This window comes from Gallus gallus, chromosome 5 (genome assembly GCF_016699485.2).
Source record: "Gallus gallus isolate bGalGal1 chromosome 5, bGalGal1.mat.broiler.GRCg7b, whole genome shotgun sequence".
Classification (NCBI taxonomy): Eukaryota; Metazoa; Chordata; class Aves; order Galliformes; family Phasianidae; genus Gallus; species Gallus gallus.
Window position 1 is genome coordinate 46,138,288 of NC_052536.1, and position 19,207 is coordinate 46,157,494.

A 19,207-nucleotide genomic window follows, 5' to 3' on the forward strand; every position below is an offset into this window, starting at 1 on the left:
TTTTTGTATTCTTTGTCACAATAAGTATTTATTATTTGGTATTGAATGATATATCTCTTTATACCTCTTTATAAAACCTGGCTTCCTAGTGGACTTTCCTTTTATTGCTATGCCACAAAGAAGTTTTACTAGTTCTCTGGCAGTATGTTAGGCTTTACCTTATGTAAAAATTGCATGAATTTTGAAAGACAAATGTAAATATAATAATGTCTTTTGGAATAAATTTTTGATCTTATTTACAGTTGAGTATGCAAAGCTCTTTTGTATAGTTACTGTGAGCTCTTACCTTAACCACTTTGGCTATAGTGAGGAATGTCAGGACACCTTTGGCAAGTGAGTTATTGACTTATTTTTTGTAGCAGGCCAAAAGAAAGGTTGTAATAGATTTCAAGAAATGTAACTGTTTAAAGTAACAATATTAAATCACTTGGTCAGTTAGAAAGCCAAAAAAAAAAAAAAAAAATCTGTAAGTACTTGGTGCTTGGTTTTACCTGTGATGAATTGCAGTATTTTGCTGTCTGAGTATGGTATTGCATAACCAGCCAGGCATAAGAACAGACACTGTTCTTTTAAATGGGCAGACTTGACTGGCTCATGCAGAAAAGCTACTAGTTATATATAACTTTATAAAAGAAAAAAAACCCAATGTATTTCCTATAAATTTGCTTCCTGTGAGCCTTATCTTCTGAGATGTTTTCATTCAGTCATTTGTACAATTAACACATAGACAAAATACTTTACAAAGAACAACTCATTAACTTTGCTGTTTTTTTTCCTTTGCATTTAGCTATCGGTTTATGATAATGGATCGTTTTGGCAGAGATCTTCAGAAGGTGTATGAAGAGAATGCAAAGCGATTTGCTCATAAAACTGTACTTCAATTAGGCCTGAGAATAGTAAGTTTAAAAAAAAAATAAAATTATTTTTTTACAATCTGGCTTTCCTGTGTAGCTCTTTCAGTTAAATCATTTTTGTGCTGAGTACAGGTCCTCTGCTGGGTGGAGCTGGGTACTGCATTTATATTACTGTTCTGTTTTGTTAGCTTGATATCCTGGAATACATCCATGAGCATGAATATGTGCATGGAGACATCAAGGCCTCAAACCTTCTTCAGAGTTACAAGAACCCTAATCAGGTATTTCTGATGCATTTTATTCCTTGTGGTTTAAACCTTCTGTTTGACAACACATGGAAGTGCTTTGAACCGGTGAAATCTAGCAGAAGCTCATTTTTAAGAATGTATATAGTAACATTATTTCTGCTTGACATTTATATCTAGTTAATATTCTACGATTTTTTAATGCAGTTTGCTGGACAGTTATCAAATTGACTATTTGCCCTAAATAATAATCTAGAGAAGCTCTCAAGATTAAAAAAAAATTGACTCTCAAATAGGTATTTGCAGGTGGAAGCTTAAAATTATATAGCACGCCAGTAAATTATGTTTGCCTGTCTGCATTGTTACTTCGTTCCTTTGTTCAAGAAATCCATCAGATAAGTGTTCTGTTAGTTGGAAAAATTGGTCTTTAAAGTGTTGATTGTTGCACTTGATTTACAGAAGTCTCATTTTTCTGCATTTGTAACTTTCTTCACTGTTCAAAAAATGCGTATTAGAATTTCAGAGTCCTGTGCATCTTCTTGCCCAAATTGTAACTCATGTAATAAATACAATGCTATGAGTTCTCTTAAAGTAACTGATTTCAGTGAGGGATATTGCGAGAGATATACAGTAGTCAGTGTTGTTTAAACAGGGACAACTGACTTAAAAGGAGGTAGGACAGTAAGTGAGAAATGCAGAATAACTCTGAACACTGAGATTTGGTGGAGTTTTTTTGTTTGTTTGAAATTAAACTTGTTGGTTATAACTGACTGTTTTGCTATACTTTTCATTGGCAAGAAATGCTCTTTAGATCCAACTGCAATAGGAAAAAAACTTGACATTTAAAATCATATGTAGTGATCTCAATAAAATGAGGATCACTTACATGAAAAAAGAGATAATTCTTTAGTCTTTTTAAGAACTGAGAGTGTTTGGGATTTATTATTTGCATATTTTTGTATTTATAATTCTTTAACCTTGGAATTCTTTGTGGAAATTACTAGGTGTATTTGGTGGATTATGGGCTTGCCTACCGATACTGTCCTGAAGGAGTTCACAAAGCATATAAGGAAGATCCTAAAAGGTGTCATGATGGAACTATTGAATATACCAGTATAGATGCACACAAGGGTGTGGGTAAGGATATAAAACTTTGTTCTCAGTGATAAATGTTTGTTCATCCTTTCAAAAATAAATACATAAGACTTCGCTGCATTGTTTTTAAATGACCAGGCTTCTGAAGCCTGACATTTGTTTTGAAGGTAGTTTTCTGTAGTTTTAAATGCAGCTTTCTTAAATAGATTCCCTTAATTTATGGGGTTGGATAAGATATGTAGTGTACTGCTTTTTATTAACTAGGTAGAAAATGGAATAGTGCTTATGAGACCTTGATAGGCAAACCGGTCCTATTTTCAGGAGAGAAATCTTTTATCAGTGTGAACATTATTCCTTCATATTTGATAGAGATGCACAGTATTTTTTTATAGATTAATTTTTAGACAATGTTTTTAACAAAACTCTTTCATTATGGATATTAATAATTGTGCCTATAGTCACTGAAAATCAAAAGACAAGAATTTAAAAAATGTTGACTATTGAAACAACATCTGTGTGAATGTATCTTTTTGATTTCTAGTGGATATCAATTTTATTTTCTTCATTCTAATTTTTTAATTAGCATCAAAGTATGTCTTGCAAAAATGTCAGATTTTGAAAATTACTTCAGGATGAACTGTTGCTCTGTGCTTGAAAGTGAACATGGACAAAATGACTTGAATTCCTTATTTATCCTTTTGAAGTGTAATTTTTATCCAGTATATGAGGTGTTTGTTTTGTTTTGATGAGACTTAGGGATCCAGTATCTTTCTGTCCTGTATTTGGTTTTCAGGGCACATAAAATATTTCAGCACTATTATATAGAAAGGGAAGTAAAAACTGTTTGGAACAGAAAGTCACTTCAGTAGCTTGCTCCATTTTTTTTCCACAGTTGGAGTACATAAAAAGCTTCCCAAATTGGGATAACTGCAGCATTGTCATATCCTTCAGTAGAAGAAGGAGGTTGATAAAGGACTTGAAAATGAATTATCCTTCCAGATGCAGGAAGAATATATTTTTTTTCCTTCCTTACTTTTGCACTTAAAATAAGTAACAGATACAGTAGCATTACATTGTTAGCAGTGGCTTTCTATTGTCTTAATGCGTATACCAATTTTAACTGTCATTCAACTCTGCATGATTTTTTTTTTTTAGCAACTCTTACAGATTTTTTTTCATCTATGTATATTTATTTAGCACCATCGAGACGTGGGGATCTGGAGATCTTAGGTTACTGTATGGTTCATTGGCTTAGTGGCCATCTACCGTGGGAGGATAATTTGAAAGATCCAAACTTTGTCAGGGACTCAAAAATCAGGTGAGAAACTGCTTTTTTTTTTTCCCACCTCTTTTGAAATCAGAAATGAAAAACAATGTCTTAGCGTAGAAATACTTTGTACTTTTGCTATGTTCTCTTTAGGTCAGTATGCTGTCTTGTATACGCCTCAACTTCTCTTTGTTGTGTATAATGTATCCTTGATTTATAGTAGAACTTTATTTTTACTGTTATACTGTTGTTGTCTTTTGCAAATAAGATGCTTATTTATCCCCCAGTACTGTTGCTTCAGAATACAACCATGGTAATAGCATAAAGCACTCTTATCAGTATGGAGGTGACCATTAATTACGCTTTAGAAAAAGAACTGAAGCATGAGGTATGAGTAGCCTTAATAGCATCATACATCGAAGTCAGTGGCAGAAATGAGACCTAAAGATGGATCTTTGACATCTTTGAGCATTGCTCCAGCTACAGGGCTACTAATGTGTGTTTTTTCTGCCTTTCTCCCTCACTCTTTTTGTTAGTTTTTCACTTCCCCAGTGATGCTCCACTCAAACCTCTCAAGAAGGTTGTCCCAGCACAGCAGTTTCTGTCCTATAAACAAGTATTTGTTACTTGGCTTTCTTGCCCAATTTTCCCACTTTTTCTTCCATCAATGTTAGTAATGTTTATTTGTTTGTCTTCCTCTGCAATTGTGCCCCCCTTTTCATTATTGCTTTGGCCCGGAATCTGCTCTAAATAGTATCAGCTAGAGAAATAGTCCTCCAGCAGGAGGAGATAAGGGCCCTGGTATTTGAGACTTTGAAGTGGAACAGTGCTTTTCCTGCAGTCTTCTACTTGCTGACTTTTATAAGAATTGAAACTAGTGAACAAAAACTTGCCGTATTTCAGATAGCCTATGTGGCACTCATTAGGTTCTCAAACCTGCACTCCTGAAAATAGCTGTACTAAGTCAGACCAAAGATTTATCTAGTAGTGTTTCCTGTCTCTGACAGTGGTCCAAGCCACATACTTATGAAGTGTGTCAGAATGCTGCAAGTTTTGAAACTCTAAAGAAATAATAGTTTTGAATAATTTCTTTTTTCAGATGTAGAGATAACATTTCTGAGTTGATGGAAAAATGCTTTCCTGGGAAAAATAAACCAGGTAAGTGGAGCTATTCTAAATTACAGTGCTTATTTTTTTTCTAAACTGTGTTGTAATAAAGTCATAATTATGAATTTATAAATAACAACTTATAACAAATAAATAACTTCAAGTAAACAGCATAACTACTGTATGTGTAACGTCTCATACTTCATGCTAGAAATACAGAAACATACAGAAATTAACTGGAGGTACCATTTCTTTAGATGAAATAAGGAAATATATGGAAAAGGTGAAGCAACTGAGCTATGAAGAGAAACCTGTGTATCCACATTTCCGAGAAATACTTCTGCAAGGTCTCAAGTCCATTGGACAAAAAGATGATGGAGTACTTGACTTTGGCTTGTCAGAAAACGGAGACGTGCAAACGAACCCTGTACAAAAGGTTTTTGTCTTCTTAAGAATTTGACAGCTTTTAATGCATTTTTTGAGTTAAATAGAAGAACTAGTCATATTGGAAGTAGGGGTATCATTATTGCATCAAGTAGGAAATAAGCAAGTAATGAAATGTTTATTTAAGTTATCCTCATTTCTCTAACTTAACTATACTAATTGTTGTGAAAAATTAATCCAGAATGATGTTTGTAGGCATTCTTTTCTATTAGATAATGGTCAGGGAAAACTTCTGCTAGACCAGGTTGCCCTATCTTGAACACCTCTTCTCTGATGAACCTATTTCAGTGCCTCACAGTAAATCTACTCTCTTTGAGTTTAAAACCATTACTAGGATCACTGCATGCCATTGTAAGAAGTCTCTCCGTGATTCTTATAAGCCCCTTTAAGTATGAGGGCTGCTCTGAAAGTAATGCCTCCTATGTTATTGTGTCGCCCCATGACATTAGGGGCGGATGTTGGTGGTTTGACAGTAGAGGTTGAACCTTCCCACCAGTATTCCGTTACATTTTGTTGCCGTGTGACAGATGGCAGCAGAGGGGCAGTCTGACATAATGGCGTCTGACATGGAAGCACGTATGAAGCAACGGTGCATAATTGAATTCCTCCATGCGGAAAAAATTGCACCTATTGACATTCATCGACGTTTGCTGAACGTTTATGGAGATCAAACAGTGGATGTGAGCACAGTGAGGCGGTGGGTGGTGCGTTTCAGCAGTGGCGACAATGACCTGAAAGACAAGCCACGTTCCGGACGGCCATGCACAGCTGTCACACCAAGAAATGAAGAGCGTCTTAATCAGCTCATCCAGTCAAATCTGGGGATTACAACCAGGGAACTGTGTACAGAGCTGAATATTGGCTTCAATGCATTGGAAACGATGGTAGGTAGCTGAGAATTTGCTCTATCAAATAGCATTATTGTGCTCTCTGTATTTGTTGTTTCAGTGGAAATAAATAGGAGGCATTACTTTCAGAACAAGCTGTTTAAAGGCTGCATTAAGGTCTCTCTGTAGCCTTCTCCAGGCTAAAAAAAAAGAAAATCAAAGCTCTTTTAGTGTTTATTCATAGGAGATGTTGATCAGAAGTCTGGAGCACATCCTGGCCCTCCTGTGGGCCTGCTCCAGCAGCTCCACATTCTTTTGAGCTGGAGGCCCAAGAGCTGAATGCATTGTTCCAAGTGGGATCTAAAAATGGCAGAGGGTGAGAATCACTGCCCTTGACCTGCTAGACCTGTTTTTTTTTTTTTTTGGTGTAGCCCAGGATACACTTGGCTTTCCAGCCTGGAGACATGTGCTGTTGGCCAATTTTTCATCCACCAGAACCCCCAAGTCCTTTTCCTCAAGGCTGCTCTCAGTTTATTCATCCCTCAGTCTGTGCTCGTGGCTAGGATTACTCTGACCAGGGTGCAGTACCATGTGCACTTTCCCTTGTTGAACTTCATGATAGTAGCTTCCTTTCCAAGACTAGTTCAGAGTTTATTTTTAAATACAGTTTCTTATACCCCTCGATACTGACACATATTGAAGTCACAATGATGTAATCTTATTTACGAACCCAAATTATAATGGTAGACTGGAAATATTTTATTTCTCGCATTTAAGAAGCCTCTAAACTCTAGATTTGGACTTGAATACAGTATAAAACCTTTTTAGAATACGACTTCTATAAGACACGAAATGATTTTTAATAAGAATAAAAAAGGGGCAAGCAGTTGAATAATATCCTCTACTTCTAACTGTATTTATTACCTGTCTAACTGCATATCCAAAAGTGGACAGTTCATTGGTTTCTCTAGCATGAACTGGGGAGTTGAGAAATTATAATACAGGATAATATTGGGAGAGCTGCCGTGAAAGTATTGCCTCCTATTTTATTATATTGGCCTATGGCGCCAGAGTCAGATGGTGGTGGTATGGCAGTACAGGTTGAACCTTCCCACCAGTACTCGATTACATTTTGTTGCCATATGACAGATGGCAGCAGAGTGGCAGTCTGACAAAATGGAGTCTGACGTAGAAGTGCATATGAAGCAAAGGTATGGAATTGAATTCCTTCATGCAGAAAAAATTGAATCCATTGACATTCGTTGATACTTGCTGAACATTTCTGGAGACCAAACAGCAGCTGTGAGTGCAGTGAGGCAGTGGGTGGTGCATTTCATCAATGGTGGCAGTGACATGGAAGCCAAGCCGCGTTCTGGATGGCCATGAAGCTTTTACGCCATGAAATGAAGACCATCTCAATCAGCTCATCTACACAAATCAGCTAATGGTGGTGACTATGTTGAAAAATAGTGCTTTGTAGCCAAGAATTTGCTCTATCAAGTAGTGTGCTCTGTGTATTTGCTGTAGTTTCCATGAAAATAAATAGGAGGCATTACTTTTGGAGTGACCTACATACAAAAATTCTGCCTGTTTACTGTTGTGATTGGGGAAGAAAATGTTGTTGGTTCTTGGTTTTCTAAGGATATATCTCCAGTTTTTCTTTCTTCATTTCTTGCCCAGTGAACTGCCCAGTTTACTCTGGCTGAAATTCTATGGCTTTGGTCTCATTTTCTGTGGAATTAAGTGTAAGGATTTGTCCAAAAGGAGAATTTATTAGCATAAATTCTTTTTTGTTTGTGGATCAACATGACTTGAGTGTTTTGGAAAAACAAACAAAAAAACCCCAAACCTGTTTAATGGTTGGCTGGGTTCTTTGCTGAATAAGTTGGCCTGCTGCAGAGCCAACATTTGTGACCTTTAATGTCTTTGTCAAGCAGAGATGGCTGGTGAATGTTTTCATTGGAATAAAACTACAAAAGTCTTAATTCTGTAACCAATCAGTCAAGACCAAAGTGTATAGTAATAGTTTTCCATGGGTTCTTTTGTGCTGGCATGGGCTACTGTTTTTACACTCGACCTCTTTCTGTACTTCCCCCACCCCCGATTCCCTCACAAAAAAATCTGTGCCAGTTGAGAGAGAGCTGGACTACAGAACTGCTGAACAATTAGGTAGACAGAGGAGAAAAGGAAGAACATAATATACTAATTAAAAATATTTGGTTTTTTAGTGGTGACAAGAAGCTTAACTTGATGACCTTTTTGAAAGATGAGCACTCTCTATGATCCTAACAGTTATAAGCTGCTTTCTGTAAGGATAATTTACCATTGATCAGTAGCATCTTGCCTCAGAAAACCTGTATCTTCCACCACATTCTGAATTTCTTTTGGCATGCTTGAAGTCTAATTTGGAAAAGAAAAATGGAGTCTGGCTTGCACCTTTGAGAGGATGTTGACCTGCAGCATAGAGTGTGATGTTTTGGCTGTACTGATCATTCAGTTTTGCTAGGTCTTCAAACACCAACTCTTCAATTTCTTCAATTCTTTTAGGGCAATCTACTGTAATGCTGTCTTGAAAGTGTAACTTGGTGTTCTGAAACTTTGGTATTTCCTAACTAGAAAAGAATTTCTAGCTTCCATCTAATTCTTAGGCTGTAGGATTCTCTTGTGTATTCAGCTCATGTAAGGAATTGAGCCATGATTATGCATTGTACATTGCATATAAGCCTGGAATCTCATTCTCCAGCAGTGGTATCTGGCTAAATCTGGCCTGCTATGTTAAAAATTAACATTTTGTTTTCAGTATCATGACTCCAATGACTCAAGTTTTCCCAGATGTTTAAGTAAATGAAACACAATCTACAGTTCAGCTGGAGGATTTTTTCTTTTTTTTTCCCATTTCTTTAAAATACATGCATGTGTGGTATTTTGTAATGCTTCTAGCTGAACAGTAAACTTGCAATCCCATGTATTGAAGGAACTATCTGGAACTCTATACTACATTATTCAGGGCGAGGACCGCATCTTACTTTTGTTTAGTACTGAAGAATTGCTGGGAAATACTGGGAACCAACTGGAAAATGTGGTTTTTAATTTAATGATGGGCCTCAGATACACAGGTGTGACTATTGTTAGATGAATGCAGCCTGATTTCTATTACTATGTAATTCACCTGCATCAAGATTAAGAAACCATTTTTTATTAAATAAGCTTGGAAACAAGATAAATGTATTTTGCTTTTGTGTGGCATATATTGGATATCTGTTTTTCTGATGAGCATTTAAAATGTTTTCTAGTACAATTGCAAGGAATGTATTATCTCTCATATAAAAGCAGTACAGCACTGAAATAGTCTTCCTTAATTTTGGTCAGAATGAACAAAAGTGTCTGTGTTTATTCCTGCCTAATGCATCACAAATCTGCTGACATGCTAACCTTGGAGTCTTGGCTGGCGGTAATCAGGCCTGTGCACCGGCAGGAAAGATGTACCTAATGCACTCCATCAGTGCAGTTTGCATATGGAAGTTCTCACAGGGGAGCTGCCCTGTGCCAGCTGAGGGTTACCTGCCCACTGCAGTTATTGTATGTAATTATCGAACCAATCTGTTCAGCCCAGCAGGGTTTAGATGGTAATCATGAAGCAACACTTTGGAAAGGAAAGATGTAATGCACTCTCCCCTTCTCTCAGGAGCCATGTGAAGTTGTAACCACTTAAGAAGCTGTATTAGTAAAGCTGTAGTCTTACACAGTTTGGGGGAAAAAAAATAAATAAACTCTTCTAGTGTTCCTCAATTATTGCTAAATCTCTGCTACAAATATAGGTCAACTAATTCTTTGCAGAAATGATATGGGTTTTGAGTAAAATATTTTCATAACTACCTTAAGAATAGTTTGGAAAAGTAAGATTAATTGTACTACACAGATAATAAGGTTACTATGAATTTAGAGATTTTAAGATGGGATATGTTGAGTAGAGTTGTACTTCTCTTTGGAACAGAATCCGTTGTTGCTATTAGGTAAAAATAATAACATACTGTTAGCAGATGTTACCAACTTTTGAGCTGTGCAAAGCAAGCCTTCAGAAGCCAGATAAACTTGAATTTAGTGATGTATAATTGCTTAAGAAAAAGGTATTAACATAAACTTGGGGTAAAGTGTTTTTCTGTGCTCTTTGAGATTCTTTTTCAGATGAATCTGTTTGCAACCATTTAGCCAATGTAAATAAAATAGATTTTGATCATAAAAACTTACGTTTTCATACATTAAAATTCCAGCTGATGTGGCTTGGACATAGGGGAACTGAACTTTTAAACTGTTTGTTGCCTAGTACTAGTATTCTTACATTGATATATGAATAAATGTCTACAACTGATAGCTTGAACTATACGAGGAAATGATGGTTAAAATTGTAGAATACCTTGTGAGGATAATATATCTTCTACTCTTTGAGTTTAATTGCCATTTCATTTACAGAAAAAAAGAAAGGCAGCAGCTGCAGCCAATGAGAGCAGTGAAGCAGAAATGGAAGATGCAGGAAGTCCAGAAAAAAAGAAGCCTGCTTCTTCCAGTAAGTCAAAAAAAAAAAAAAAAAAATCATTTTAGTACTCTAAAAATAATAAAGTGATCATAATAGACTCTAGCTCAAAACAAATCTTATTTAAAAAAAATAATTGATGAAGGTGCATGGCAGAATGGAAAAATAAAACATTTCAGAAGCAGTGCTATTGTTAAGTTATGGAATTACTCCAGTGTATTTACTCAGTGTGGTACAAAGTACAAGTAATTAAGCTAGTGTTATTCCAGAAGGTGACACTGCTCTGTTCATTTTCAGCTGTTCACATTATAGAATACCAATCATTAAAATCTGTGATTATTTCTCTTACTTGAATGCCTTTTGAATTGTTGATCTCAATTTATTAAGAATTTTCTAGTCTGTCAGCAGCTGAAATAATGTTAATTAGCTAGATTATACTTTCTTTGAAGGAAATAGTTATTTGACACGATGCTGACTTTTTTTGCTAGTTTTAACATTTTATTGAAGACCTTGAAACAATTTTTTAGTTGATTACTTACTACTTGTTATTTGGTGCTTGTGAGCTGAACATACACTTTTGAAGTGCCATATTATATGTTACACTTACCCTTAAACTCCCCTATGATTGTGGATTGGGATTTTCATAGACTGAAATGAAAAAAGGCTTCAGAAATTGCAATCCAAATCTCGTCAACTATATAAATGCTAAGATTTTTCAGACTAATTGAAGTTATTTGGGAGGGGATGGGTATTTTTAGCATGCAATAGTTTTAAAAAAAAGTGATGGGCATAAATTTACATTTATACCTTCTCTTGGTAATTTTGTAGGTGAAATGGTTCTAATTTCACCTTTTTGTGCTACTCAATTTAATGAATACTAAGCGGGGGTGGGGTGATTTCAGATTAAAAAGATATACATGCACTTAATCATGTTGTTCTCTTCAAATTTGGCATTAAAAACTTTCACTTTCAATACAGATTTATAAATCATGCTTAAAGAAAAGGCAACTGTTTCATAATCTTAGAATTCTGATGCTTTTGACAGATTGAAAATAGCTGATTGCAAAAATATTTAGAACTGTATTTCCTAATCTGCCTAATTTTATGTTAACGTGGACTTGTTTCTCTCCTATGTGTTTACTCTTGTGACTAAAAGATACCGTAAAGTTTACTATCCAATAATGTCGGTAATTTCTTGATGCACCCTTAGAAATTAAAATTTAGTCACGCAAGAACATTTAAAATTTGTTTGAATACTATTTGATTGGTTTCTAACTTGTGCTATGTACGTCTGGAGTTACTCATAGCGGGTTACTCCTAAGGTGTTCAAATATTTCATGAGTATTTGGACTTAAGAGTAGCAAAGAGAGTCATGCAGCTTCTTTCTGTTCAGCTAATTAATGCTATCTGCATCCTGCTACTTAGAAAACCCGAATTGTCTAATCCAGTCCCAAAAGATCCCAATCCAGCTGTGCCTCAGTTTGAGTACACCATGGTGCTCAGAGGCCTGTAAGGGATTCTGCCAGTAAAGAAGTCTCCTAGTGATGTGATCAGGGAGTCTCAAGCTTGGTGGAGGAATAGAAAAGAGCAGAAGAAAGGTTAGGCGGGTTGAAGTTCTGTTTTTCAACTGTTCCTTTTGGTTCTCAGTGTAAGAGTGGTCACTTCAGATAAGTAAAGTAAGCGCCATCTCACTCAATATGTCCGCTATCAGTCTTTCTGAAACTGTCAAGCAGGACTGTTAGACTCTTCAGCAAATGGATTTCAGAAAGCTTTCAAAAACAAGTTGTGTTGTACTTGAATAATAAAAATTGTTTTTTTAGAGAAGTTAAAAATAGCATATTATAATCAGTTTCTTCTTTCTTTTCTGTAACGAGAACTCATATCCTTCCATATCCTTCCCTGTTTTTCCCACCAGTAAAAATACTATCACAAGACATGATTTCAATTTAAAAGAAAAGGCTTTTTTACACTGTTATAGTTCCTTTTTTTTTTTTTTTTTTTTTTGGTATTAGCTACCTTCATGTATGATAGTAAAATATGCAAACTTTCAAGTGATTATACGGTTAGAGCAAAACAGCAAATTTTGGCATGCACTGTATGTATCCACCAACACTTCTGCAGGGGTGTACTGCATAATATTAATAGTTCTAGTATGTTTTTTTAAAGTCAGTGTGTGTGGATTAGGCAGCTACTATAGAGAACTTCTGTGAAAGTAGCATAAGTAAGAGTTTTATGAGAATTTGTTAACAGTCCTAGGTTCAGAGCAACCTGTGGAGTTCGAAATACTACTATCACTGGGAGATTTCTTTAATCTTGGGTTTGATAAAGATTGAATTGTATCAAATAGTTTTTTTTTATACAGTTCTTTTCATTTCCTTTTTAAATTATTTTTAAAACAATTTTGGATTTTATTAACCGAGGGAGAGTGAAATAGAGTGAAATTCTAAAGTAAGCCTGAAATGGAAAGTATTTTTTAAATGGGATTTTTTAATAAGTAGCACTGCCAGAGGTAGGAATTGTGCATGGCTATATTGTGATTCAACATCTAACATGGTAAGGCCTTATCTGGGGTCTTCAGCTACTCTTGCAGTGTATAAAAAACAAAACAAACAAACAAAAAAACATGTGAGGTTTAGTAGCATTTCTTAATAGGTACTCAGCTTTGTGTTTATTTACGTTTCATAGCTTTATTTGCATAAATCAGAATCTGAGTTTTTGTCCTAGAAATCTCTTTATTCAAGTAAGATTGATTACTTAATGTGAGATTAAATCGATACTTGGATTCCATTTTATATTTAGGGAATTGTTGGTCTTGTCATAAGTTTTAAGGAATAAGCAAATAATAGGATTTTTTTTTAGGTTGTTTGTGGCACTACTTGTTATTCATCTTTGTACTCCACACCCAAGCACACATTACTGGTAGATTTCTACCCCTTCATCTTACACCTTAGTATAAACATTTTCAGCAAAACCTTTTTTTCACAGTAGTTCTAATTATCTGTTGATCTTCTCTTCTTTCACTTCTACTATCATGCTCACAATGATTATAATAAGTGCCTATTTTCAATTTTCTATATGTAAAATACTGAAATACTTCAGTATATTCCTGTCTGATTGGAACACAGTTTTCTATGTAGTGTTCCTCCTTATCTTAAGCTTATTTCTACTCGGTCTCTCCAGACTAAGGCTTTAAACACCTTTATAGTATAAAATGTATTAATGTTCCCTATTGTGTCTCATGGAACTTTCTTTCATTTGCTGCTAATGAAAAGTATTAAATGTAAAGTATTTTAAAAATATTGAAAAAGATCTGAGGAAAATGTGCATAGCTAAAAGGAAAAGGTAATAAAAGAGATGTTTGCTTTCTTCTTGTTCTGTGACCTGAACATAAAGTGCAGTGTGCTGAACTCAGATACAAATCCTGGAAGTAAAATTTTTCTCCAGAAAAGAGGAAAAAAAAAACATTTAGTGACCCAGAATCATACAGGAAACAGTCACCTTTTCAAGATTTAAGGTACATGTTTAACCTAAATTTTATTCTTCCTGCAAATTGCTGTGCAGTGAAGAGGAAGGCTGTTTTTAAACATGTGCTACGTGTGACTACTGTTTTATGTAAGTTTGTACAATTGTGTTTTGAAGCTTCTTCAGCAAGTAGAAGTAAATAAGTCTTTCAGTTTTATCTGGAACAATTTTATATATTTTTTTCAGAACTCTCAGACTCAATGTTATCTTTAGGAAATAAGCAGGCATAGAAGTAGTGAAATGATATGTTCTTGTGTCCTGATGTGTTTCCATGTTTTCCTATGAAAATGAATTGATTTCATTTTTTATAGCAAACATCATTGAGCAATAGACTCAGAAGAGTACCCTCTGAATTTCAAACCCCATCCTGCAGCTCTGCCATCCTTCTTTCCTCTTTCTTTTTGCCCCTAGCTTTTTTATATTTCCTGGAATTCAAGCCCATATTTCAATTCTTCTGGTCTATTTCTTTTGCTGAAGTGTGTTTCGATTTCTTTGTTGTTGTTGTTAGACAAAAAAAAAAAACTGTTAAGAAGAGGGAACAAGCCAACTAACTAAAACTGCTAGTTGTTCCTCTTGCAAATCACTTCAGTAGTCTACCAAGTACCAAAAAATTCTTGTTTCGGAAGCATTACCCTACAGGTCTTTGTTAGCTATGCAGAGTTCTGTGAAGGAGTTGGGAAAGGGCGTGTCAGAGGACTACATGCTCTTCCTTATTTCTCCTATTCAAAGGAAAAGGGAGGAAGAAAAAAGGAAACTTTGTCTGATCAAGGTGCTCAATTGTTTGATTTTCTTTTGAGGGCAGAAGGTGATAGCGATATTGTTTAATGATGAGTACTACAAGAGCTTGTATAGACTGTAATTTCTGGCACCATTATACAGAAACATGCATGGACTCAGTCTTGGTTTGGAATAAATTCAGCATATGCAAGTGATGCAGCTGCAAACTGGCAATATGCATGCTTCTATGAATTTTTTCACTTAACAGATATTTTCTTGAGAGTCTAAAATTTGTATGTGTTTGTATTCTAATATATTGTACCTATGATGTAATCTTCAGTCACTTTTGATACCTATGTTGTAACAGATTCCTGCTTAGCAGCTGTGTTTTCACAATCGGAATCTCTCACTGTCCAGCAGAGCAAAGAAACCTTTGTCATTCATAGAAACGTCATTTTTAGACTCAAGTGTTGTTTTATTTCTCATAGTTCATGTAGAATTGGAAAACATCACCAAAAGATGGTCTGTTCCATACACCGGTCTAAATGCAGGTTATCTACCTACAGTTGTGTCAGTACTGATGCATACCATAATTTTCTTTTAAAACTTCAGTAGTGAATGTCCTGAAACAGTACTGGTCAATGCCTCGTCTGGCACTTAACTATCCTTACTACTGCAAATGGCTTTGTAAGAAGCAGTATTTTCTTTTGATAATTTTAGTATTTAATATGAATTTCCCTTCTTGATGTTTTAAGCTTGTAAGTTATCATATTCACCGTAGACATGAAAATGGCTCATTTTTTGCAGCAATACCTTGCACAATTGATAAATACTAAAGGCTGCACCTTCACATCTCCTTTTATTTCCCTCTGCTCAGTTCATTTAATTTTCTGCTGAGTCCATGATTACCACACTTTTTTCCCTCATTTTTCTCATTTTTCTGCTTTCTTGAAGAGCAGAATCCAAAACTTTATACAGTGCTGCTGGATTTCTTTTATATAATACTTTTTACGCGGAGACAATCAGACACTGTAGTAAACATGTCTAATAATTCCTCTAGAGCCTGTGGGGACTCTTTATGCCGCTACTGAACTTTGTTGCAGTCTCAAAACAAGCTGTGCAGTGACACCATCTGGTTTATTTTTTGCCTATATAATTCTTCCTCATTTGAATTGCTGTTTGAACCTAATTCAGTTTAATCTACTTTATAAGAACCCTCTCTTTTAGTTGTAATAGCTTTGTTTGCATCCTCATTTGGTGCTGCCCACACAGGACTGTTTCTATATTTGGAAACAATTGTCATTAATACTGGAAAATTTGTGGGGAGGGGGCAGTATGTGTTACTGGGCTAACTAATTTTGAAAAAGCAGGTGGGCTTCTTGGTACAGATCTTCAGATCTTCTGAAATAGCCACAAACTTTGAAGCTAAAGATGTTTTGTGTTTAATGCAAGTTAATCAGATAGTTTCAGCCAATATTACTGCTACTTAAACTTGAAATTATGAACAAAAGGACCATGGCAAGGATTGTGTTTTGTTTTGTTATGATCCTCTTGGAGGTTCTCCACATGGATGTTTGTTTAGAAAAGCTTTGAAATTAATGCATTAATGCTATAAAAATAAAGGAAAGATCAGAGGCATGGTGGCTGTCATCTTCTTTTTTGTGTTCTTGCAAGGGCAATTAGAAATAGGTGAGCTCTTAGTGAATTAGAATCATAGAATCCTTAGAGTTTGAAGGGACCTTTGAAGGTCATCTAGTCCATGTTCCGTGCAGTGATCAAGGACATCCACAGCTAGATCAGGTTGCCCAGGTCCTGATCCAGGCTGACCTTGAAAGTCTCAGGGATGGAACATTCACCACATCACTGGGCAACCTGTTCCAGTGCCTCAGCACTCCGACTGTAAAAGACTTTTTTTTTTTAATATCTAACCTAAATCTACCCTCTTTAAGCTTGAAACCATTTCTCCTTGTTCTATTACAACAGACCCTGCTAAAGTGGACTTCCTTCTTTCCTACAGCTCCCCTTTAGATACTGAAAGGAAACCGGAATTATTAAGCTTTATTTGCTTGGATTGTCCTTGACTACACATGAAATACTACTCTACTGTAATACAAATATGGAAACTAAATACCACTTTTTTTCCCTGTATAGTCAAACACCTGTAAAGTCATCATTTTCATTAACACTTCCTGATAATAGAGCGTGAATTTGGACTGTCATTGTAGCATTTGGTTATATAATCTATAATCAGATGAAAAGAAAAATCACAGTTACTTTCTTCAAAACTGAAGAAGAGTAACAAATAGGAAAAATAATTTAGCCTACATGCCACTGAAGCTACTCAGTTTAGAAACTCAGATATTTCTGTTGCTTGCTAGAATTAACACTTGTAGTTGCTGAAATATTGTGTGACTTTGAAAAATATGAACTAATACTTGAGAATATGATGTAATTTATCTAGGAAAAGGAATGTTTTACATAATTGAGTTGCTATTTTAATTTGATACCTGTTTATGTAGCTTTTAGTTACCAGTACTCCAGTATTTGCAAGGGTACCAAAGTAGATCTGATTTCTAAGTAGCACTTGTGATTGGAGGGTGTATGGTATTTTGCCAGAGTAGACCTTTCATTGATAAAGCTGCTCTGTTTAATAGCAAGAAACCATCATCTATTTGTAGTTTTGTGCTGAATGGTAATGAATGTTTTTGGACCAAAAAGGAGCAAGAATTTTTTTTTCACTATTTCAAGAATGGAGACATTCTTCAAAGTTGACATTGGTAATTTTTCATTTCAAAACAACATTTTAAGAGCAAATTAAATTACACAATAAACAATAACTTTTTGCTTTTCTCGGTGTAGTTTTGGTTTTGACTGGACTCGTGACTATTTTGGTTTGTTGTGCATTGTTCTTTACCTTGTTTCTTTCCTCCAAATTTACTCATTGAGCTTCAACAGTCAGTGATTCATAGCGCTTAAAGGCTGTTGTCTTACATAAGAAGCTTCTTTGTAAAGGACTTCCATGAAACTCAGTCTTACATTATTTGTCAGTAACAGATTAGAAAGTTGACAGGAACTTTAGGGTTATATGTAGATCAACAGGCAAGAACTTAAATAACTAGGCTTGCTGTCTTTAAGGAGGAAATCAGTCTCATTGGTAAACTTGCCCACAGCAGGGGGTTGAAACTAGATGATCTTTAAGGTCCCTTCCAAACCAAGCCATTCTGTGAATCTTCCAAGGCAAGATCAAAAAATAATCTGAAAAATAACATGAATAGATGATGAAAAGCATTTTACTGTGTTACTGAAAATGGTAGCAAGTTTTATTATAGCATTATTTTCTCAAAAGTGATGAGATGAATGTGGTTCACAGAAATGATCTGGTTTTATTGCTGCTCTTATGTATGGTCTCCTCGAACAACCTGCCTTTCTGGTTTATTAAGAATCTTTTTTAGGTTGCAGTCTTGATTGTTTTTTTTTTTTTAATGTTGTCAAATAATAGGTTTGTCAACAGTCTGTGGGCCTGTTCAGCCCAGTTGTGTGATTAATGGAGTGGGGGGAACCGACAGGCCTGTGCCCTGGGAAAGGGGGAAGTGGGGAAAAAAGGTGAAAGGGTAGGGAGATGGGCCTGAAAACCAAACAGAGGCAGTGATCTGAGGAAGAAAGTTAATTTACTAAATATGATATTGGAATGCAAAATAACACAATGTAATACAATATAATTGGGATTGAGGCTAATAAATAAAATGAGAGACTGTCCAAAACCGAAGGCCTTACTCTAATTCTGAAGGTGAGACAGCAAGGGAGCATGCACTGCAGAGATGAGCTGTAAAAGAAGGGAACTTTTCATGACTTGCGAGCAGTTTTATCTTTCCCTCTAAATGGAAAACGGAAATGGAACAGTGAAAGTCTTCTGGGAGATGTAGTTGTTCTTTTCTTCTGAAAGCCAGGTACCTGGAACTATTGACAATCTGTGGAACTGGAGCATTAACACTTTAACTGTCAGTGCTCCGCATAATGTTATGATGTGGAATACCAATAACAAAAATCACAAAACTATGAGAGATTTAAATTTGAATTTTAATTTGCACTGATAGCGGAGATGACTTAACAGCTCAACGCTGCCAAACAAGTCTTCCTCTTTTCTACCTGTGTGCCTTCCTCATGTATACTCTTAGTTCAGAGCAATCTAAGCTGCTGCAACTCATTAAGCTTTCATAATTCAGAGACCCCAAAATAGTTCTTTACCAGGTTGCAGAGCTTGATCAGCTTAGCACAAGATCCAGAGAGCACCAAAAGTGACTCAACACTGGGAGGGATCACAACTGTAATTTAGCACACGTGGAGGAAAGAGGAACTTAAAATTTTAAGAGGAACTCGTTCTTCATCTTTTCCTGAAGGTGGGCTTTTAAATTTGTGAAACTGTGTGTAAATGGTTTGAAAAACTGAAGTGTACAGTATGTTGTTTTCAGGATAGCGTTGGTTCCCGGAAATTGTGGTAAATTCCTGTTTTCTTTTTCCATCCTCATATATATCAAAATTAAGGGAGTAATTTGAGTTGATCTGTCCTCTTAAAATGCAGCAGTGTAATTTATTGTGAT

At 35.6% G+C, this 19,207-nt stretch overlaps 1 protein-coding gene across 21 annotated transcripts in view; it reads left to right on the forward strand.

Annotated features, from left to right (window-relative positions):
• Nucleotides 1-19,207, forward strand: part of VRK1 (VRK serine/threonine kinase 1) — a 33,863-nt gene that overhangs the window by 12,753 nt on the left and 1,903 nt on the right. For 8 of the 21 annotated variants that reach the window (XM_040701050.2, XM_046941808.1, XM_046941810.1 and 5 more), the window contains 8 exons: nt 788-896; nt 1,043-1,135; nt 2,104-2,236; nt 3,350-3,512; nt 4,561-4,619; nt 4,826-5,004; nt 5,540-5,896; nt 10,310-10,403. In XM_040701050.2, coding sequence (XP_040556984.1) covers nt 788-896; nt 1,043-1,135; nt 2,104-2,236; nt 3,350-3,512; nt 4,561-4,619; nt 4,826-5,004; nt 5,540-5,896; nt 10,310-10,403 — 1,187 coding nt within the window. The remainder of the gene's footprint in view (nt 1-787; nt 897-1,042; nt 1,136-2,103; nt 2,237-3,349; nt 3,513-4,560; nt 4,620-4,825; nt 5,005-5,539; nt 5,897-10,309; nt 10,404-19,207) is intronic. The other 13 variants (XM_015287458.4, XM_015287460.4, XM_040701056.2 and 10 more) reach the window with 9 other exon arrangements.